General features: G+C 36.8%; 1 protein-coding gene across 6 annotated transcripts in view; it reads left to right on the plus strand.

Moving 5' to 3' along the window:
* The window catches only part of LOC128868542 (E3 ubiquitin-protein ligase goliath), a 256846-nt gene that overhangs the window by 189541 nt on the left and 41952 nt on the right, over positions 1–25353 (plus strand). For all 6 annotated transcript variants that reach the window (XM_054110751.1, XM_054110750.1, XM_054110754.1 and 3 more), the window contains one exon: positions 2759–2891. In XM_054110751.1, coding sequence (XP_053966726.1) covers positions 2759–2891 — 133 coding nt within the window. The remainder of the gene's footprint in view (positions 1–2758; positions 2892–25353) is intronic.

Here is a 25353-nt window from a genome sequence, read left to right on the forward strand (position 1 = left end):
ATAAAATAATTAACTGGTTTATAAAACTATTGATTGAAAAGTAATTACAAAGTAATTAAATAGTAATTTTCTACCTTGTGGTGCCAACTAATCAGAAAATGTTCAAAAATCGGAATGATTACAAAGTAATTATAAAGTAATTAATTAACTAGTTTGGACTCGATCATATTGATACTTTTCGATTACTCTAATTAATAGGACTATGAATAAGTTCGTGCGGTTTTACAACAGATGGCGTAACTTGATTATTATTCCATCGATCCACATTTCCAAACATTCATTGGAGAGCTACTGTCGTAAGGCACAAACGTCAGTATAAGTTTTTTATTTGAAGCGTAAACAACAATATTTTTACCACACTTGAAAATGTCGAATTTCGTGCCAAATAATGTGTTTTTGCGGGGAATTCTTCTTCATTATTTTAATATGAAGAAAAAAGCAGCCGAAAGTCATCGTATCTTGGTGGAAGTTTATGGTGAGCATGCTCTATCTGAGCGAACGTGCCAGAAGTGGTTTGCACGCTTTAAAAGTGGTGATTTTGGCTTGGAAGACGAAGAACGCGAGGGTGCGCCGCCAAAGTTCATGGATACCGAATTGGAGGAATTGCTCGATCAAGATCCGGCTCAAACGCAAGAAGAGGTTGCAAAAACTTTGGGAGTTGATCAATCAACCATTTCCAAACGTTTAAAAGCCATGGGAATGATCCGAAAGGTAGGCCATTGGGTGCCGTATGAATTGAAGCCAAGAGACGTTGAACGCCGTTTTATGGCATGCGAACAACTGCTTCAACGGCACAAAAGAAAGGGTTTTTTGCATCGAATTGTGACTGGCGATGAAAAGTGGGTCCATTACGATAATCCAAAACGTCGGGCAACGTATGGATACCCTGGCCATGCTTCAACATCGACGTCGGCGCAGAATATTCATGGCCTGAAGGTTATGCTGTGTATCTGGTGGGACCAGCTGGGTGTTGTGTATTATGAGCTACTGAAACCGAATGAAACGATTACGGGGGATGTCTACCGACGACAATTGATGCGTTTGAGCCGAGCACTGCGAGAAAAACGGCCGCAATACGCCGATAGACACGACAAAGTTATTTTGCAACATGACAATGCTCGGCCACATGTTGCACAAGTGGTCAAAACATACTTAGAAACGCTCAAATGGGATGTCCTACCCCACCCGCCGTATAGTCCAGACCTTGCGCCATCCGATTACTATCTCTTCCGATCGATGCAACATGGCCTGGCTGACCAGCACTTCCGTAATTACGATGAAGTCAAAAAATGGATCGATTCGTGGATTGCGGCAAAACCGACCGAATTTTTCACAAAGGGAATCCGTGAATTGCCAGAAAGATGGGAAAAAGTAGTAGTAAGCGATGGACAATATTTTGAATATTAAATTTGTAACCATTTTACGTCAATAAAGTTTCAAATTTCGAAAAAAAACCGCACGAACTTATTCATATTTTATTATTATTATTATTACCATTATTATTGTAGTAATAGTATTATTATTGCACAAATATATATTTTTATTGTTATTAACATTTTTAAACACTTTTATTTCAAATATCACAAAATTTTTAAAAAGTTAGGATGATTGTAAAGTAATTATAAATTAATTAACTGGTGCTTAATCGATTATATTGGACAATTTGGATTATATTATTATATTAGATATTTTTTCTAATGTTGTTTCTACATTTACTATATTATTAAAGCTAATGTTAAAAAGTAATTACAAAGTAATTAAATAGTATTTTACCACCTTGCCATTTTTAGCGCTAATACGTGGTTCCATCTACAAAAAAAGTAGAAAATATTTAAAAAATTAAAATGGTTACAAAGTTACTATAAAGTAAATTGCCTTTTTGTAATCAATTATGTTATAATTATAATGCTAGTAATGATTATTATTATTTTATTGTTATTAAAATTATTATTATTGTTATCATTATTAATAATTTTTTTATATAAATATAAAATATAAAGTAAATATAATATAATATAAATTTGCATTTTTAGTTTGTTCACAAAACATTTGATTTTTTTAAATGGCCTTAAAGTTTCAAAAAGTATAGTGGCTTAAAAAAAAATCGCATAAGTTTAAAATTATGAAAGGCATGGAAATATGGTTATCAAATGAAAAAGCGCGGTGCACATAATTTTAAAAATTTCTTTCCTATAGTTTTACTGTGGTAAAATACATCAAAAATGTCTTTTAAAATAATTAGCCTTGAACATTCTTAACGATTTTCCTTCAAATCTTTTAATAAAAATATATTTAGTAAATTGTTATATGCACTCTCACCAATACGAATTTCATCGCTCTGCCTAAATTACTGCAAGATACATATATTATATATCAGGGTTAGGAAGCTTCCTTACAAGTATCAGCGTGCTTTATAACTACAATTTTTTCATACACAAGAAAATCGATATGTGTGCGAAACTACGGTTCAAATATGGGAAGCTTGCATTTTTAGTTTTTTTCCACATAATGCCAAGACTTTTTTAAAGAGCTCTAAAGCTTCAATAAGGATAGTTGCTCCAAAGCTACCCAGTTCATAAGGTACTAAAATGGGGGTAAGGGTAATGAGAGGACGCTTTTTTTAATAATCAATTTTTTATACCGAGTATATGAATCTTATTTAAAACAATAACAATAAAATATGCACAATTACTCATAGTAAAATATGTATGTAAACATTTTTATATAAACATTCCACTTGCTTTCTTTTCGATTTTAGGCAATATAACTGCTGTGATAACTTATCTGGAAATCGGCCTAGAAATGGCGAAAATCGTTGATCAAGGATTGGAAATGCAGGCCGCCATTATACAGGGCAGAAATGGTAGACGGCCACTAAATTCGCTAAACAAGTATGTGTCAAGATTTTATGATACTTTTATTTATTGCTACATTTGGCTAATCGTTAACGATAATGCCACGCAATACATTATTCTTACATACGTACGAAGAAATGGTATTAGTTATAGTTGAGCGCAGCTGTGTCTGGCACTTTGACCAATTTATTGAACACATTTTCACTATGCGTATTCTATCTTTAAGCTGAAATTTAACGAAAATGTTAGAAAAGAGAGCAAATCTTTATTGTTTTATAATATTCATGTCATTGGCATTACAAGGTGGCGCAAAATTAGTCATTCAATTTGTTTTTAAATTAATCTTAATAAATAAAAAAATTTTATTTGAATGATTATTTTCATATTTTCGTGCTTCATTGCTCATCCGCTTGTACATATACTGCAGCTGTCTAGTTCAAAAGTGTCAAATATGACTGATGTACGATGCCATTTGCAAAAATTATAAATCCCCCGACGAGGTGATTAATTTTGCGCCACCGTTTTGTATATAATATTTTTTTTTGTTTTTGTTTATATGCACTCCACGACTCTGCCTTTGACCCCGATCTGTGTGCTGAATTTACAAGTTTTTTAAACGCACTTGGCCTGTGTCCCATGATTTTTCGAGTATTGTCTAAATTTTCTGTGAACTAATGCCGAAGAACACCGTCACTCACTGAAAAAATGGCGCAAAGATAGGCCACATCTATTGAATTATTCTTTACTTGCGTATTTATTTACTTCGTGTGCAAGTTAAAGCAAATACTGAATAAAACATTATGCACCCATCAAAGTCACCGTTCAGCTGTGAGTCATTGCCATACTGATGTAGACTACTACCTGTTTGTATGTACATATGTGTATATGTAAGAGTCTTCTGGCACTGACATTAAAACCTGTAGAGAAAGTGTTTACTAATAGGAATTGCTCGTCAGTTGAAGAAAGGATGCTCTTCGGTTGTTGTTTCCACTTGTCGTCTGAGTACCCACGCACGCTAGGGAAAAAGACTGCCAGTATTGCTTAATTCTCCCGCACAGTACAGAGCGTTGCTGTGCTGAATAAAGCCGCACTATTATCGCTTTTATTAGTTCTGAAGACACTAAACGAAAAGCGTTTCAAGACTTTTACGTAAACTGAATTTTGAAATTATCATCAGATGTTGGAAAAATTCCTTTATTTGGTAGCACACCCGTCAATAGGTTCTGAGAAAAAAGTTGCAATTCGTCTCAACTTATGAGTTCGTATAATCAGATATTTGGATTGCCTCAAATAGCTTTATACTTGGCGCTCTCTAACACTCCTGGTCACACCATCTTTTGGGGTATAAATTTGACGTTCCCGGGTTAGATGCGGTGGTCGACTGGTAGGAAGGGCGGTCTAAGGTAATTGGAATGAAATAATATATTCTATATGTCATATACATATATATTTTGTATGCCTTTGACCAAATAATATTGGGTACGCAATTAAGTTCCCATTGTTTCCCAATAGACGCCGCCAGCAGTGTGTGCTAGTCGATTCTAACATTACCTAAACGCCATAAGCCAAGCTTAGACATATCGTAAACAAACTGCTTCGACACATTAGTGATTTTGTTTTGGTAACATACTTTTGGTTTTATGAAAATGTCTGATTTTGTGCCGAATAATCGTCATTTGCGGGAAGTGTTGATTTTCCTCTTTCATTAAAAAGAAATGACGGCTGTAGCGCATCGAGAGCTACAAAAAGTTTATGGAGATGCTGCTTTAAAGAAGCATAGAAAAGTATAAAAATATACAAAAATAAATAAAATAAAAATACTCAAAAAAAAAAAAACTCGAAAACAAAATAATAAATACATAAAAACAATCAAGACAGTTAAGCAGCAAATTAGCATCAATAATTATTTTTCTTCAAAGTACTGAAGTGTTTCCCAGGTAGCCCTTAACACTCTTTAAAAACGGAGCGAAATTCTTTCTCGTTTTGCTCTTATTTTTCCCTTAAGTGAAATAACGTGCAGAGATTGGTTCCGTCGCTTCAAGGAAGGCCATACTCTTCGAAGACGCTGAATTGGAGGCATTGCTCAATGAGGATCTGTGTCAAACGCAAGAAGAGCTTGCGCCAATCCATTACCAAGCGATTGCATGCTTTGGGAATGATTCAGAAACAGGGTACTTGGGTTCCTTATAAGTTAAAACCAAGCAGTGTTGAACGTCGTTTTTTCGCCTGTGAACAACTGCTCCAGCGGCAAAGAAGGAAGGGTTTTCTTCATCGCCTCGTGACGGGAGATGAAAAATGGATTGATTACGGTAATCCAAAGAAATGAAACTCATGGGGACTACCCGGTCAAGCTTCTAAGTCCTCGCCTCGGTCGAATATTCACGCTGCGAGGGTTACGCTATATATTTGGTGGGACCAAGTTGGTGTTATTTATTATGAACTATTAAAACCAAACGAAACCATCACTGGGGAACGGTATCGACTTCAATTGATGCGATTGAGCCGAGCTACGTAGGCTACGCACATAATTCTTCGGAATCTCGTTGGTGCTAGATATCCTTCGCAACCGAGTGTTGTCCTTGCCGAGCACTTGCAGACTAATTCCAGTTCCAGCTGCGAATAGGTATTCATGTAAAATCTCTCCGTTTCAGCCTTTGCTGATCTTCAGTTAAATTTTATTTTTTTAAGAAATTGTCCTTTTAAGCATTTTGCTAATTCACAGACTTCACGCATTGCTCTTAATAGCCGTTTACGCTTACATAATATTACTGTACCAGATACAAATTTAGCACACATATGTGTGTGTGTATGTATGTATATGTGTACAAGCAAATTTTCGAATGAAAAGACAACACTTTGTGTATTAAAAACTGCATTGATGAGATCAACAGGTTATTTTAAAAATATATATTAAAAATATTTTATGAGCGCCAAATTTCGTATAAATACTTGCATTGATTATAATACTAACCCAACTTGAATGAATATCAGCGGCGAATGCAAATCTTTCAAACAGCTGCTAATGTGATGGGTTAAGTAAAAAAATAAATAAAAACGTGCTGAATATGAAACAAAAAAGTTCTTTATAAATATGTATGTACATTAGGGCCAAAATCGCTTGAGCGGTTATCGCGCCAATCAAGAAGGAGATGTGCATTAGGGTGCATCACTCTTCATTCCAAAAAAAAAAAAACAAAAAAAGACAAACGAAGAACAAAAAACAAAAAAAAAAAAATCGGTGCCGTTTTTTCCGGATTCATAAATTTTTTTATCTCTATCTTAAATAATTTCGATAACATGGCAAGATTTACGTCAACTGTACTAATTTAAACGTACCTTCAAAATAAATTTTTTTAGTGAATGTTATTTCTAAAAATATTTTAGCCAAAACATAACTTCAGTTGATAGCAGAGTTTATGCTTAAAATTTCTACATAAAAATACCTACAAAGTCTGCCAATAGCCTCAAAGCAGTGACTGACTGGCAGAGTCATTGAGTAACAAAGTCTGGAAACGAAATGGTAGATAAATTAGCTAGAAAAGACGCGACCTCCCTATTTATAGGTCCAGAGTCATTTAGTAACCTAAGAAAGAGTAACTTCTCCTCAAGAACCAATGAACTTTGTTGTGGAAAACAGGTAGAGAGACAGATCTGTATGTGTCTGCAGTGACAGCAAAGCTGCACTCAAGGCCTTAGGCAGCCCTTCAACCACTTCAAGGGTAGTTGAGTCATGTAAATCCAAGCTGAACTATGTCCGTAGTCAGGATATTACCAGATGCTAACACGTTGCTATTGCGGGTAACAAGACCTCTGACTCTTTAGCTAGGATGGGCTCTAAGGCCAACTTCTTTAGCCCGAAGCCCGTTCTGCCACTTCAACCCACAAGCGAGCTTGGCAGACGGAGAGAGGGTGCATATTGATAAAACTGATGTTTACCTTTAATGTCCGACCAACTGTCGCAGTTCCTCCTGTCATTAAGGGACTAATGAAGGGCCACTTTCAATGGGCGATACACGTGGACAAGGTAGGCATCACAGACAATACTTTGCCCAGCAAATGGAGAGGACGATGAAGCGGCGAACCACTTTATTTGCGTTTGCCCGGCCTTCGCTCGAATCAGGCTTGAGGTCTTTGGCACTGATATGTTAAAAGTGGTCCTTCAGGGGTCGGGTAGATTTAAAGAAAATTGAAAAGGGAAACCGAATGCAGTACTATAGACTTAATATCGTCTGAGTGCAGTACTTGGTAGTTGTTTCGAAAAAAAAAAAGAAACAACATTCTCCTCTCTTATTCAGAAAATAGAGAAAAGACAAAAAAACACATACTGGGACCGTCCATCGGACTTATCGCAATCAAAGTGAATTATAGGTAACTTAAACCTAAACTGATTTAAAGATTGTACGGAATTAAATAAGCATAATTTAAGAATCATCACAGAAATTCTAACAGTGCATTGAATTGTCATCTTACTAGCCTGTAAATATACTCCTATGGAACTTGCAGGTTCTATAGGGAGAAAAATGAACCGCCAAACATTTGCAGGTACCCAGCAGTGATGGCTAAGCGGCACTTACGCTGGGTAAACATATTTTACCAGAAGAGGAAATAAAACTCAATGAAGTTGGACAAATGTACTAAAATTTATAAAGGAAGTTGGGCGCAGAGAAATATTTTGAATCCATAAAGGGAGCACAATAGACTTTTCAAGTCGCAGTGCCAAATCCCCCGAATAATAATAATAAAAGTGATCAAAACAGTGGTATTTGTGAAAAAAATGGAATTGTTGGTGAAATTAAAAGGGTCAGAAAATATGTCTCCCGTGATACCAGTCTTCATCGGGCTATTCAAGTTTTCCTTAAACCTGTCTACCAAAAAATTTAATTTAACCTCGAAAATGTCATTATTTTTGATTCCATTAATAAAATTTTTAAGCGTTTTAATGCAGATCTTTTAAACTCAAAGTTTTCTATCATCTGAAGCCTTGGTTGACTTAAAACAGCCAAGTGGTGATTCATTTGGAATCCAACTAGCGCTTCCGCACCATTTTCTTGCTATTCGCTACCAACTTGTTTAGCTAACCGCCAACTCACAGCATGCCTATATCCAATCCGTGTGATTTAAGAACCTTTGAAGGTTGTTGACGTCTAAGCCAGACAGTTGTTCGACACTCTCGAACATTGGTTTGCCCACGGCTTTCCCATTCTCTGCTTCCTTAGGGCAGGGAATTCACGTAGGAAATGAAAAATCGTTTCCTTTCTTCTGGTTATTTACAAATCTGACAGTGTGTGTCATGAAGGGTGCCCATTTTGGCAGCTGAGGTCTTATTTTGGATAAAATATTTTTAAAAATGAATTTCTTTTTATAAAAAACTCGATTTTTGAATGCACATTCGAATCGATCCAGCTAATGTAAATCTTACTGCCGATAGTCTTAAGATATAATATTATTATTATTACTTGGATGCTGTACTAAAAGACCATATAAAGCGTTTTTCAGTAAGAGCGCTTCAACTTTTGAACTTTTTTGAATAAAACACAAACGATTTGACTTTTTTAACTAATTTTTTTTTTATTATCGAGTTTGACCATATACATTTAAGTATGAAATTCGATTTCTTTTGCATGACTACCGCGTGCACGTTTTACGAAGTCCAATCGTTGAATTTTCGACCACTCTTTTGCATAAATCGGCCGAAATTCCAGCAATTTCGTGTTCAATATTGGCTCTGAGCTCACAAATCGTCGCCGGCTTGTTACTGTAGACCAATGAATTCACATAACCCCAAAGAAAATAGTCTAGAGGCGTCAAATCACACGAGCGCGGCGGCCATTCGACCGGTCCATTTCTGGAAATAATGCGCTCATCGAACTTACTCTTCAACAAATCAATTGTAGCGTGTGCTGTGTGGCTTGTGGCCCCGTCCTGTTAAAACCACATGTCGTCTAAGTCCATACCATTCAATTGCGGCCAAAAATAATCGTTTATCATGTCGCGGTATCGATTTCCATTCACAGTAACGTGGCGATCGTTCTCGCCAACGAAAAAATATGGGCCAATTACGCCGCCGGCAAGTAAACCGCACCCAACAGTGATTTTTTCGGGGTGCAATGGTGCCTCATGAATCATGTGTGGATTGCTTTCTGCCCAGTAACGCATATTTTGCTTGTTGACAAAGCCATTGAGCCAAAAGTGAGCTTCATCACTGAATATGATTATTTGCTCTTAAAGTAGCAGCAACATAACGATTATTTCATAAAAAATTTGCACGATTTGCAATCGGTGCTCAAGTGTGTAGCGTTCCATGATGAAATGTATACTAATGAAGTTTACAAATGACAAGCGAAAAATAAAAAATATTGCGTCGTTCGCCCTCCCTATCGGAAAAAAGTTGAAGCGCACCTATTGAAAAACGCCTTATATAAAGGGTGGTTAATATTCGACGGACCCATCTGGCAACCCTGTATCTTTTGACAGAGACATAAGATCGCTTAATGACATACCAAGTTGGAAGCGTCAGTCCAAGCAGATTTTTACCATGGAACAGTACACGCCACGCGGCACTCCCAAATTGTTGAAATTTACATTCAACAAAAGAAGTCAATTGTGAAAACTCAACGTGCGTATAAAAAATTAAATAATGTGAAAAGTGCGCCTTCTAAGAACACCATTAAACGTTTGTACGAAAGGTTTTCGACTGGTGATGCCAAGGCGATCGGATAAGAATATTGCTCCTGTACGGGCCAGTGTTGAGACGTCGCCAAGGACATCCCTAAATCGCCGTTCTCAGCAGTTGGGCATTGCTCGGACCACTTTACAACGAATTATCCGCATTGATTTGCATTTATTCCCGTATAAGATTCAATTGACGCAAAGATTGTTGCCTGCGGACAAGCCTCGTCGATTGGAGTGGGCCCAAAAAATACATGGGTGCGTCGAATATGGGCAACCCTGTATATATAATTGGCGCGTACACCCGTTTTGAGTGTTTGGCCGAGCTCCTCCTACGAGGGATCTACAGTTTCAAGCCGACTCCGAACGGCAAATATTTTTTATGAGGAGTTTTTTCATGGCAGAAATACACTCGGAGGTTTGCTATTGCCTGTCGGTCGCTCTTTTTTCCGCAGCTTTTTTCCGGGGAGCTACCCTAATGTGCCTACAAATACAGCACGGTCGAGCGAGCACAAAGAGCTGCGCATATCGAGGTACCGCTAAGTGGCTCTCAGCGAATTTGATGGAAACAGCTGTTAAGTTGACGTAATTGTAGATTTTTTTTTACACTTAAGGGTTGGTAAACAATTATTTTCATTATGTTATCTTACGTTTTTGCATTAACCTAACCTAACTAGCGGCCGCCGAAGCCGAATGAAGCCATACATATATAACCTAGCTTTTCATTTTTGCTTACAAAAGCTGTCTATTTTGACGTTCTCTACTTAGTTCTCTCACACACCTCATCTAAAATTACGTCATGACTAAATTATACAAATTGTTCTACTTCAATCTGCATAATATTTTATGCCATCTTTCTTCTATTCGCATACATAAAAGTACCTACATACGTAACAGTAAATATGAAATGATAAACATTTGCATACCCACGTCGCTCTCAATCAAATATTATTTTTGAAGAATGACTAGCAATTGATTAAATTACAATGCAGTTATTCTGTTTTCTATTTTTAGAATTTTGTTTATTAGGATTTTTGCACTCTTTGTATGCTTCAGTTCGGTGACCTGCAATTTGTGCCACTGGTGCAGATGCAGATTTGTTAAGAGCGACGTCCTCAAAGTATATGAACTTTTAAATAAATAAATATTTGGTTTTCAGCGGCTAACAAAGACATGTTTGCGCATAATTTATTAATTTATTTGACATGAAAATTAGCTTGAAGCGAATTGCAGACTGATTGGTTTTGCAAATTTATGAAGACAAACTGACACGTTTTGCAATATGTATGCAAATTTGTTTTGTGTGTTTTTATCGATTGAAGTTTGCTTCTTAGTGAAGTTCAAAATTAAGTAGTAATTTCAATAAACAAATCTCCACACTCATCGTGAAACACGTGATGAATGCACCAAACACACACGCAGCCAGCCAATGCAAAGACTCTAAGCTGTTAAGTGATAAGCAGCGAACTGCCCTGTAGTCAAATGTAGTTGTTGAAAACCACCGCGCCACTAGAATGAGTCGCAGACCCAACTAGTCAGGCAATTGACTTTTTTGCATGCAGGTAACTGGTATTTTTTATTTGGCGATGTGTTACGAGATGTCAGCTGACAATTTTCTTTCCGAAATAAAGCAATCGCCAACTGGTTCCAAATTGACTAGTCCATTTATGGACCAAAACCAGTAATTTGAGATTAAAAAGGGTAATTAAAAAATACAATTATTTCATGAATACACAATTAAAACCTTTTGATTAAGTATAATTTAAAATATCGGCTGTTTTTTAGCTGCATGAGAACTGTCGATATCGATAACTATGGTTTGACAGTTGAAAATGACAAGCTATGTTGATATTTCTGTTCACAAAGAATTGGCAAGTCATCATGAATTATTTCCGCTTACGAATTCTGGAAATTTACTTTGAAACAATAATAAGTCTGTTCGTGAAGTGCATAGAGCATTGGCGGCAACATCGGTCCTTGGTGAACGCTATTTATCCATTTTGCTTCCAAAAATTAGTCAACTGAACAGCGATGGCAATATGGTTATTGTTATTGTAGCAGTATAAACATCCTCATACATATACGGCGAATGCTGCTGAAGTGACCGTCCATGGCCGTATATAAATCCGGGTCGTTCCGGTTACGTAGAAGCCACCGATTGTCGTGGGAACAGACACTTTGGTTCTACAAAACGATGCAGCTTGCCATAAATCGCGCCGAACAATCGATTTATTGCATTGAATATTGCAATTGCAACCACCATTGACGCCATACGAACAGATTTATTGGAAAAATTAGCGAATGTAACTTTTAGCCGCGGTGGACATATGCCGCGGTGGCGTATTCAAAAAATAAATGCCATGAAATTATCTATCAGATTATAAATAAAAAAAAATCATTCCAACAATATTTTTATCTTGTGTTGTCATTTTAAGTTCTCAAGCTCTTAAAAAACACCCGAAAACTCGATAACAAAAATAGCCATCACCAGCTATCAACTCAAATCAAGAACGTGAGCGAAAATTCTCTCCTAAAGAGCAGAAAAAGCACAAAATTTTTAAGGAACCCAAAATTTGCCATCACTCGCAAAAACCGCTAGAAGAAATGTCAGCTCAGATTGTTTAAAAAATGTTGTGTTGTCTAAAAAAAAGTACCATAAATATACTCAAGTTTTTTGTAGTTATTGCAAAATTTCCACTTTATTGCTTTTGACTATAAAACGCAAGACCAGCAGTGCACAAAAGACCAGATTCCACAAAAAATTGTTTGTTTAATAAATTTGTTAGCTTCCAAAAAGTGCAATCATATCAAGGCGAATCTATTAAAAGGAAAATCAGTAGACCAGCTGAATTACTTGTTTTCTTTCGCCGTTTAAATTAGGATGTCAGCTCAAAATGAAATTGTGAAAGCTTCTCCTTTCGCACGATCGTCGTTTGCTCTTAGTTTCAACTGCTTGTCGGCTGTCCAATGCAGTTGGATATTTTCTTCTCTACTTTCTTTGATCGTAGCATTCTAAGATATAAAATTTTGTTTTTGGTCTAGCGCCACCACCTTTAATGAATTCGCCTTGAATCGCTTTAAAATCATATGTTTATGTGATGAATAATATTCTAACTTTTTGCTCGCTCAATTTTTATGTGGTGGATAATTTTTTTTGTGCTATCGAACGCCTACATACGAATTTTTCTTACAAAATACAAATTTCCCAAATTATTACAAATTTGTGTGTTATCGAACACAACTAATATTTATTACACAGCCTTATTTAGCGGCCTTAGGATTGCTTATATTATTATTCTTACGTTCCCAAGTATTGATAAAGAGGAAAAATAAATACATCAATATTTCACGATTTATATCACTCCAGAGATTAATAAAAATCATTTTTCATTACATGTTATCAAAAGTAAAAAATTTCAGGAACAAAAAATAATTTTTTTTATCTTTCCCAAAAAATCTAAATATGTTTTTCTTGGTCAAGCGACGATATATTCAATTTCATACTTAATTTATAATTGAATATGTGCACGTTTCAATAGTTTACAATATATCCAAATAAAAGTTAATCAAAATTTGATGTGAATAAATCGTTTTATATTCGGCACAAATCTGGTCTTTTTCGGACTAGTTCAATTTAAGTAAGAAAATTCAAATTGTAATCCAGTATTTTTCCTGGCTAGTTTTGTGTTTCCCTCCATGGTAGCTAAGATTAGCCAGAGGCCCCACGCATACTTACATACATATTCATATATGTTTACACCTATCGTGCGCATTCTTCATAGCCGCTGATGCTGACTGCCGACTGCCGACTGCTCTCTCGGTGCAATGGCATAGCGGCCAGCGGCTGACTACGCGCAAAAATAAAGAGCAAAAAATAAAAAAAGAACAAGCGCAGACGAAGAAAACAAAAAGTATGCAAATAAAGAATGTATATAATAATAATGAAATCAAAAGTGTATAAAAATAAATATGCAATTCTCAAAAGGACAGCGAACTCTCCATAGAGTGTAAACGCACAAAACCCTTTCGAATGTCCAATGGTAAATATAGATTTGGAAATGTATAGACATAACAAAGTAGTTATTACAAGTGAGTTCGGTAAACGATAGCTGAAATGGCTACCCAAAAGGTCAGTGGCTTTACGCGAAGACTTGGTGTCGAATGCGCGCCAATGCCAACCCTTTTGAGTTTGTGCCGTTGATTGATACGGAGGATCCACAACCGCACACTACTCGTACAAGCATTCATGCATATGTAAATCAAGGGTAACGCAAACCCAAAAGAAGAAGAAGGCAGTTGGAAAACACTTGATTACTTAACCTTATATTTATTATTTAGAATTTCTTTAATATTGATGAACACTTCAGCTACCCTCCTTTCAGTTGTGTGACAACTTTTATGAGATTCCAAGAATTTGTCAATAAGACACAAGAACATCCAGTTACCAGTAAAATTTTATTATCTGCAATAGTTGCTTTCTTTATATACAGATGCGTACGGAAAATTATAAAAACATTCTGGCTGTCTTATGAGCCAGAGCACAGCCGAAGCCAGTGCAACAAGAAGCCGGAAAGGGAAAATGGGCTGGATTGGTGAAGTACTGCGGAGATAAAGCGGCGATATAACAAATGCTGCGATTAACTGGAACCACCATGGAAGCCACCTACATTCTTGATGTATACTCCCTCTCCCTCTTCTATCTGTCTTCTTAGCACTTCAGTTGGATAGATTTGAAAACAATCTCTGAAATCGCTAGAAATGAGAAATTTTATACCCGTTGTGAGAACACTTGCTTTAGGTTAGGTTAGGTCAAGGCGAATTTATTACAGGTGACAGCAAACACATATAAGTAAAACCCTACATGTATTTGTTGTTGCGTTTGGTACAACCATCACGTCAAAATCAGCAAGCAAATGTAAACATACGCATGTAAACATACCAATACATACAAACAAAGCATATCATTTTGACGTAAGCCATACCTACGGCGAAAAATTCAGCTGGGTGAATGCTGTCACCTTATTAAATCCACCTTGGGTTAGGTTGATTGGCTGTCAACCGACACACTCAGGCTTTTTTTTGTTTTTGTGGAGGAGGGGAAGCATCAAAAGCCTATGGCCGAAGCCGTGGTGTGGGACTTTTGACTCAATTAAACCCCTGTGTTCTCCTGGAACTTCACCGTTAAGTAGTACGTCAGGAAGCCGTTGTGAGTATATTATTACTCAATCGTCTGTTATTGCCATTCTGTTCTGTACATTGTGTTAAGGAGCTCTTTCTAGACACCCACGTGCATATTCCGCATATTGAAGGTTCTTCATGATATTTGCGGTCACTACACATGTAATTTTCCAGTTTTCTTTGTTTTTGCACATATGTGGGATAAGATTTGTCTCACTTATGTTTTCACCAAACGCTCACTCAAGCATATTTCGCTCATTAATGAACCGCGAGCATTGGAAAAAGATATGTCTCGCCGTTTCTTGTTCTTCGGGGCACTGCGGGCAGTACCGATTGTTCTCAAGATGGAACCTGTGTAGGTATGCTTTGAAGCATCCGTGCCCAGTCAGCAACTGTGTGATACAAAAATCAATTTCTCCGTGTTTTTGCTCAATCCACCTCTCAATGTTTGAAATCAGTTCAAAGGTCCACCTACCTTTCTCGGATTGCTCCCATCGTATATGCCACTCTTCAATTATTCGCAGCCTTTCTTCTTTTATAGCTATGTTCGACGGTTTCTGCCTAATGGTATTATGTAACCTATACATCTCAACCGCGAAAAGGTCGATAGGCACCATTCCCGCTATCACATGGATTGCGTCATCTGAGACAGTGCGATAGCCAAGTCTGTATGTGGCTCGTATGTGTTGGAGGTACGATGGCTTCGTGTTTGCCCAGATTGGTGCTGCGTACAGAATCACTGAGCTTGTGACTGTTAACAGGAGTCTCCGTATACCTGCGCGAGGGCTGCCAATATAACGCATTAGTCTAGTCCTCGCGTTATTTATTCTTACGGCTTTTTCACTCACTGAGTGTACATGATGACACACTAAGGCTTAAACAGTCCCATTGTGATGCCACTAGAGCTAGTCCTTTACACTCCTGAGTCTTCTCTGAACTAACCTGGGGACTTATAATGAATTTTGTTTGAATTTCGGCAACCCTACTTTTGAGCCCTTTTCAATGCTGTCAAAAAAGGCGAATCCGAGCGTGGAAAGGCTTTTTCTTGTGGTAAGTTGTGTCTTAAAAAGCAAGTCTTCAGTGTTAGGAGCCGAATAAGGTACACAGATCTATTTAAGAGATCTGTCTTAAGATCTACTTTTTAGCCATGACTTTGGTGATTTCTTGGACTTGCTTTAATTTCGCTTTGCGTAGCTTTCTACAGCAGTTCTCAGCACCAGATAAACAGGAGATAGTATGCAGCAACGCCAAAGAAAAATACATATTATCAAAAATTAACTAAAATTAAGACCCAATTTAAAGTTGAACTTCTGCTGCTATACTGCTATACGAAAATCGAATGGTGTATAAAACTGCGTACCCAGATTTTTTTTAAGTTCTAATTCAATAGCTTCAAATTTTGGTGAAATCTGTTGAATTTTTGTAAGTCTTATCAAAACTTGAATACTGTCATATAATTTATCATATTTGTTGTAGAAGAAGACATTAATGAACCCTTTAAAAACAAAAGAAAACTAGTCAAAACTGTTCACAATATCACCTCAAAATCAATCAAATCAAAATATCGCAAAATGTCTTTTATTTTGATCATGACACCCTGTGTCCTACTAGAGATTGAGAGCCAAAAGAAGTAAGAAGAAGATGGATGTACATATTGATAAGTACACATATTTTAACGGACGTCTCAATTACTTCATACATCAAGAGTATCAGTTTTGGTTTGCTCACTTATTTTTTGCCCAACTTAACTTTGCCTTCCAAAAACTCCAGAAAGGATAAATAACTCATTGGTAGAAAAAGCCAAACGAGACGAAATCTTTCCAAGTCATTTTTACACTAAATCGAAAAATTTCCGGTGGGCAAGCTCGATAATATGATAGTATATAATCATCCCGTGAACTAACGTCACAAAATATCTCGGCATGCATTCTGATAGCAAACTTACTTGGAAAACCCATATTTTCACCAAGCGGAAGGCTCTAAGAATAAAAACTCAGAAGCCTATATTGGTTGCTATATCGAAATTATCATGTTTCTCTTGAGAGTAAGCTTTCACTTTACTCAGCTATCTTGAAACCGATATGGACATATGACATTCCAGTTTGGGGCACTGTAGCTAACTCCAGTCGAAACCCCTCAGAAATCCCTAGTATAACAGAAACGCACAAACTCATCGTGATCTCAAAGTACACACAATAATTGAAGAAATGCGAAAATATGCCACATCACACAAAACACGACTGCAATCGCACCAGAGAACTGCACCGGTTGACTGTAAAACATTCATACGCTTCGCTTGAACAAAAAAACAGGCCTTTGCGTTCAAACGATCGAACTTGTTCAAATAAGTTATTGTCATTGTTTATTTCAGCTCAATCAAATCATGTGCTGCGTTTTAGCTCTCCGATGTTATCACCAATCGTCTTCATAGCAGCCGTTTCGGGTATTTGCTCGTTCGGCTGTACATTCATTTTTTTGTGCAAGAATAAAAGGGCTATAGAGCCAAATGAGCCGGCTTGAACACGAACATAGCAAAGTAAAAGCAAAATTTTAATGCAAAACCTTTATATTTTCATATTCGTTTCTTTTCTTAAAACTTATAATAATCGTTTGACATTATTTTACAACGGCTGAAACCAACTAATCCTTTCTAATACGAAACGCAATTTACAGCGTACATTGTACGCCAACGCTCGTTTGCTCGAACATGTGCTATTTATAATAATGACAATTACTTCTTTGAACAAGTTTGATCGTTTGAACGCAAAGGCCGATGCTAATTTCATTCAATGCTGCTTTTTATTCAATGATTCGATTTGAGCCGAAGACAGTAGATCATACGTGTTGACTGAGCTGAACTACGCGTTCGCCTGCATGAGCTGACTGCACTTGACCAAATATTTTGGTTCAATTGACTGAATGTGAGCAAGAATATGAACAACTCAAGAAAACAGTGAGCCATGCAGGTCTCTGAATCGCACTCAAACCCTCTCGTGTCGGAAATGATTGCAGATCCCATAACCTTCACCAGACTGATGAGAAAGTCTGCAAAAGACCTCATATGATAATTGATTAGTCTAAATTATTACTTATCATAAAATTTGTAAATGGTTGCACCACTGGTTGTTTTTTCTCTTAAAGGGTTACTCACGTTCAGCAGCGTCAAAAATGCGGTAAAAGAAAAACTGTTTTTAGAAGGGATAGCAATGGAAATGAATTTTGGGTTGTCCGGAAAGAAATTGCCGATTTTTTAAAAGAAAGTTCATACTTTTTTATTAAAAATTAAAATAAACTTTAATCAATTATATATTTTCCATTTTGTTCGATAACCTTTTGCCATATTTCCGGCAAATTCATTATTCCGCGCTCATAGATCTTCTGGCCTTTATTTGCAAAAAACTGAACCAAGTGTGATTTTATAGCCTCGTCATTGCCAAAAGTTTTACCATTTAAGGAGTTCTGAACAGATCGAAACAAGCGGTAGTCTGACGGAGCAATTTCAGGGCTATATGGTGGATGCATCAAAAGTTCCCAGCCAAGCTCTCTCAGTTATTGGCGAGTGACCAAAGATGTATGCGGTCTAGCGTTGTCCTGATGAAATATGACACCTTTACGATTGATCAATTATGGTCGCTTCTCGTTGATGGCTGCATCTAATTTGTCCGATCGTTGGCAGTAGGCATCCGAATTAATCGTTTGGTTCCTCTGAAGCAGCTCAAAATATACCACACCCTTTTAGTCCCACCAAACGGGCAGCATGATCTTCTTTTGGTGAATATCAGCCTTTGAAGTGGTTTGTGGCGCTTCATCATACTTGGATTATGATCGTTTTCGATTGACGTTATTGTGAACAATCCATTGTTCATCAACAGTGATAATCCGCTTTAAAAACGGATCAACTTCATTGCGTTTAAGATGCATTCGTTGATTCGGTTTGTTAAATGAATTTCTTTCATGTGGTATCCAAATATCAAGATTTTTTACCAGTCCAAGACTCTTTATATGCTTATGAATGATTGATTTTGGTACATTTAAGTTCTCTCCAATCTCACTCAATGTTACATGACAATCCAATTCTATTAAAGCCTTGATAACGTCTTCATCGACATCACTTGGCCGACCTGAACGTAGCTCATCTTTAAATGAAAAATCTCCAGAACGGAATTTTATAAACCAATTTCGACACAGTCGCTCTTTTAAGGCTTTATAACCATAAAAATCTCGCAGCTTTTTAGCAATCTTCTCTGCGCTTTTTCTTTTATGGAAATAATAAAGTAAAATATGACGAAAAAACTCTTTTGTGGGCTCCATATTAAAATTGACGCCAAACAAACAAATATAAACAAAATTACGTGCACTTTTTTTCTAAAGCAAGCTAAAAGTGACTCCTAATAACTGTCAAAAGAAAAAATAAAAATAAATAGTCACACGCTGTTCAAAACAATTATCAACGCCGTCCATATGTAAAATCGGCAATTATTTTCCGGACAATCCAATATATAAACATTAAAAAATGTTATACATTGTTTATTAGTACTTAAACTTTATAAAAAAATTTATTTTAATTTTTCTTTACAAAAATTAATATATAAAATATCACGTGACCCAAAGTACAATGAACAAAAAGTCCTCAACGGTCTGCATCATTTCTCCTTGAAATGTTGATGGATATGTAAAAAGTAAAAAAAAAAGCAAATCAATTCTATAGAGAAAACACTTTCGAATATTAAAAAAACCGCATCTAAAAAATATTAAAAACTGTATGAGTTATCATGCAGACCCTGCCGGAAAAAGTAGTTTCGAGAAAAACGAGTTTAAAGTTTGAGGTACAGGAGCTCGCGGACCGCTCTCTACCTAGTTAATGGGTTGTAGAAGCTATAATATTGGGAATTTCCGCATTAACACGTTGGCTGCCACGTATCACCGGTGATCACAAAAAAAAAACCTACCCCAGGTACCAGGTATCACCGGTGATCACAAAAAAAATCTACCCCCAGGTGCCAAGCAAAAAAAATCATGTTCCCCTTTGAATTTTAACGAGATATTTTTACCAGGAATAAAAGTCACGCTCCTGACGCGTATGAGCACGTTTTTGTGCTGTGTTCACCGGTGACCACTTGCCGTTTTTTTAAAACTATTCTTATTTTTTTTGAAATGTGATCACCGGTGATCGCATTTCGAAGAAGTAAATCAAAATAAATCAAACTTGAGTTCATAGCGAGCAGTTGGTTGAAAGTTACAGTGATATATAATGAAGTGAAGTTGTGAAGTTATGAATTCCGAGGAAATACGTGACGCGTTGAATTCAATGGAAAATTCCAGTGTTAGTGGTGAGGATTTTAGTCCAGATGAAGATGAGTACATCCCAGATTCAGGCAGTGATACAAGGAGTGATGACAGTAATGATGAAGACATCGATGTTAGTGCTACAAATGTTAATAATACTGCTGATGAAGAACAGACGGAAACTACGACAGCATGGACCTCGCCTGCTACCGGAGAGACTTTGAAGAATTTAGAAGAATTTACCAATCCATCCCAGGTTTTGCAATATGATGCCGGTACGCCATTTCAATATTACAGAAAGTTTTTGACCGATGAGATATTGGATATTATTGTTGAAGAGACAAATAGGAATGCAAACTCTCAAGTAACTGGCATCGGTACTCGCAGCAGCAGTAGGATGAATATGTGGAAAGATACTGATCGCCAGGAGATCATGGAGTTTCTGCCCATAGTCATGTATATGGGAATGGTAAAATACCCTGCAATAACCGACTATTGGAAACCAAGCACATTGTTCAAAAACGCATTCGTCCCACAAGTTATGGCTCGTAACCGGCTCCAGATCTTGCTCAAATTCATTCACTTCGCAGATAATGCCCAGTCCTCTGAAACAGTGTCAAACACTTATAAAATGCAAATATCTGACTTTCGTCAAAGCATTATCCTTTTCATGAGTGGAAAAGATAGCGCTTCAATAGCGCGCTCATCTCCGCAGGGAAAACACTTTTTAATAACGTCGACAGAAGCAACAAAGGATGGTAGGCGCAAGAGACATCGTTGCGGCATGTGCTATTCAGAATTAAAGACGACAAACTCGTCGTCAGTCGCCAGGAAGAAGGCCAAACTAGTGGCAACATACTGCGCCCAATGTCGGAGGTCACCATACCTATGTCTTAAACATTTTCAACAACTACATTCAAATTAAAAACAAAAAATATAGTTTTTTCTGTTTCCAGAATTGAATTGAATTTTCTCATTTTTAATTTCGTATTATTTCAAAACTTTTTATTTTACTATGAAATAAAATATTTTTTCTTTTAAAATAAACTTTCAATTTTCCCAAAACTCCTTCCGTTAGGGTCCCAGCCCCTAAAATCTAGGGGCCTAAGCGTGTATCACTGGTGATACATTAGCACCTTGGGGTAGTTTTTTGAAATGATCACCGGTGATACATTGGCACCTGGGGGTAGGTTTTTGAAATGATCACCAGTGATACTTTGGCAGCCAACGTGTTAAAATTTCACAGTATATTCTTCAGATACTATACTTTCAAAATATCGAAAAAAATCGGTTTTTGGAAAGTTCTGGACGTATGTAACGCCTTAAATGAATGAAATAGCTTTAAGTAAAAATATTGATTAATTCTTAAAAAACAGGTCGGAATAAAGAAATGGATTAAAAAAATATTGCCTTGGTCTATTCGTCAAGTTTAGATAGATTTTCTGACTTCCCAATTTACTTTCACTAATTGTGCTCGTTGATTGCTAAGCGTCCCAACAGACTACTTGGCAATCAGTTAACACGTGTGGGCGCCATTTTGTTGTGCTTCTTTTGCCTCAGTCTACCTTAGTTAACCCATTTTAACTTTCCCACCTAGCAGTTGTGTATTCTTGTGATTTTTTCATGGAAGTCGTAAATGAAGCTGTAAAGGGCGATAACAAGGCATGCGTGATAATTTAGCTATTTTCCATTTTAAACGAAGGCAATTGCCGCAACTACAATAGAGATTGGCAAAGGGGTTTTACTCCTCGGGCACTCGGTTTTATTATCCCTTACATGTGCACATTTATCGCTCACCAGTATTCGTTTGCTCATAAACCATTCATTCAGGCGTTACCAAGTACGAATTTTATGAGCATAACGAGCTTCATTGTAAAAAATCGACTAGACTACCTGACTTTGATTTATAAATAACTGAGCTATAAATAAACTACATGGCTACACAGGCGAAATGCTTGAATATTTCCCATTTTTCCAAAATTATTTAGGCAACCATTTTCACTAAACTAGAGTGTATAGTATATAGTACTTTAGACTTTGTTTGGATGCTTGCTCCCGTTTACAAGTAGCCTAAAATTTATGGCATTTGATATCGATATTAAAATAGACCATTTTATGACATATTCTGATAAGATTAAACTAAAGTTGGATTATCGACATTAAGATTAGCAAAAATTGAACACAACAGCCGAAAAATTTTTGCAGTAGCGCATAGGTGAAAAAATATATCAGCATATACCGGGTGGGCCAATGACAAATATGTTTTTTAAGAATTAAAAGAAAATTACCAAAACCCATTAACTTCTATAATAGATTGTTGTAATTTTAACAAAACCGCAGACATATTCACTATTTATCGTGCGCGATTTCAATGAGGTGGGTAACTTTTCTGATTGCCTTTTGGTTAGGTTAGGTTTCTGTGGCAGTCCGCTTGGAGTAGCTAACTCACTTAGTCCATGTAGGCCGATGGTGATACCACTGTGTAACACGACAATGTCAGTGTTTATATATCACCTGCAAACCCGGCCCCCTTCGCTGGGCACACTAAAATAGAATAGATATGGTTTGGAACAGAAAATATATGATTTTCATATTATTTATTTATTTATTCTTTATTCAAGCGCTTTGGCATAAACAATATTTTTTGTTTTCCTATTTGTTTTTGAGTAAATATAAAATATAAATTGAAAATCAGGGAAAAAGAAGATTGTTTTTAAATTTCAAATCAACGCATATGAATAAATATTCGTCTTTTTTCCTGATCATCCATTAATTTTTCGTTTCAATTTATATGTTTTATTAAGCATTGGAGCTTTTTTAACCATTATCCGTTTATATTTTTCAAAAAAAAAACCCAAAAAAAATTTTTTTTCCACGAACACATAATTTCATTCGGATTTCACATTAGATTCTCAAATTTCGTAAGAAATTATTCACTGTTCCAAAATCCTCTCCAAAAAAATTCACAAACAATTTTTACATGTTGCACTTACGTTTTTTCCTTAGACCCTAGTCATCAATAGGTATGAAAATTACCCCGTATTAAAGCACTTATCAACAGCTTTCATGTGATACCCATATTGTACATACACGTCCGAAGGTTACCCGGGTCCACGTTTTGACCTATATCTCGAGACCCTAGTCATCAATAGGTATTCAAACTATACGGAAATCATCTTCAATACCTACTTAACAATGTGTGTAAGTTTAGTTTAATTCGGTTCAAAGACACGGCGGGTCCACGTTTTGGCATACATTTCGAGACCCTAGTCATCAATAGGTATGAAAATTACCCCGTATTAAAGCACTTATCAACAGCTTTCATTTGATATCCATATTGTGCAAACACATTCTAGGGTCCACGTTTTGGTCTCTATCTCGAGACCCTAGTCACGGAGCGGATGGAAATACTCTGAACTAAAGCATTCACCAACAGCTTCCATTTGATACCCATATTGTACATACCCATCCGAAGCTTACCCGGGTCCACGTTTTGACCTATATCTCGAGACCCTATCTACCAATAGCTATCCAAACTATACGGAAACCATCTTCAATACCTCCTTAACAATGTGTGTAAGTTTGGTTTAATTCGGTGCAAAGACATGGCGGGTCCACGTTTTGGCATATATTTCCAGACCCTAGTCATCAATAGGTATGAAAATTACCCCGTATTAAAGCACTTATCAACAGCTTTCATTTGATACCCATATTGTACATACACAACCAAAGGTTACCCGGGTCCACGTTTTGACCTATATCTCGAGACCCCAGTCACGGAGCGGCATGAAAAATACTCTGTACTAAAGCATTCACCAACAGCTTCAATTTGATATCCATATTGTACAAACACATTCTAGGGTCCACGTTTTGGTCTCTATCTCGAGACCCTAGTCACGGAGCGGCATGAAAAATACTCTGGACTAAAGCATTCACCAACAGCTTCCATTTGATACCCATATTGTACATACACATCCGAAGGTTACCCGGGTCCACGTTTTGACCTATATCTCGAGCCCTATTTCCAAAATAAAATATAATCCATGTTACTCGTGGATGATGTAGCTTTCGAATGGTGAACGAATTTTTAAAATCGGTCCAGTAGTTTTTGAGCCTATTCATTACAACCAAACAAACAAACAAACAAAGTTTTCCTCTTTATAATATTAGTATAGATTAAACCATTAAGACACTCTTATAAAGCGTAGGATAGGTTTTATCCCATCATCATATAGTTCGGTAAGAGAGTAAAAATAGTATTTTCCTAACAACCTCTACCACTAGCTATGGCTGCACTTTTGCAGAGGAAGTGTTCTACTGTTTCTTCCCCTCCCTCGTTTCTACAACTTCTGCAGTATTCATGCGAAAATACTCCTAGTCTAGAAGAGCCAATGACCGGTGACATAAGCCACGACCTTCGCGATCTTGTCTCTTGAGAGATTGAGCAATTTTCCCCTGACCTTTTCTTATTTCTTTTTTTCGCCTGACCTTCTCTTACATATCTATTTGCGGCCAAATTAGCCTGGTTGTGATACACGTATTTTTTTCTCTCCATGACCTAATGGTCTCCTGTAGAATATTATTTTTTGTCTTTAATTTGCAAGTTGCCATAGGAATTCCAATACTGCATCTGTTTTCAAGCAGTGGAAGATTAGTACTCTTTCTGGCTAGTTAAACGGTCTTGCGATATCTTTCAATATCTCTATCTAAGTCCCGGAACCGATATACGGCTTATCTTCAAGACGATGCTAATATCATTTAGAGCAGCCAAGCATTCCTGCGCAAACTTTGATCTTGTATAATTGTCTCCATTGATTTGATGGCCGTCTGGTAGATATTTATCGTAGTGAGAAGATATTATCTTAGTTTTTATTACGGTACACAGTTACCTCCTTTATAGCTTAGACTTCTGCCTGGTAGACGCTACGTTAGACCCGAAGTCGGACAGATAATTATAATTCTAATTCTTTTGAAAAACAAAAACAAAAATCCCAAGCTTACTTTATTTTCTAGCTTGGATCCATCCGTATATAAATTAATTTACCCTCATCTCCATGGCCATTGAGTTTGCCACTCGCTTCTTGACGTGATGTTAGTCTTGAAGCGTCTGTCGAAGGTGGGTTTGGGGAAATAGTAGTCGATTTCTTGATTATAACTACTCATAGTATGTAGAATAGAGGCGTGGCCGAATCGGCGGGTCTGCCATAGCGCCATACTATAAAGTCTAAGCGCTTAAGCGGCGACCATCTGTTTTGTAGAGCAAGCACCTCGTGCACTTTATTTGTGGTAGTCCTTAGAACGCCGGTGATGCCTAAAGATGCAGTTCTTTGGACTTTGCTCAGCAGTTTCATATAAATTGCCTTTT

Source organism: Anastrepha ludens, chromosome 6, assembly GCF_028408465.1.
Source record: "Anastrepha ludens isolate Willacy chromosome 6, idAnaLude1.1, whole genome shotgun sequence".
Classification (NCBI taxonomy): domain Eukaryota; kingdom Metazoa; phylum Arthropoda; class Insecta; order Diptera; family Tephritidae; genus Anastrepha; species Anastrepha ludens.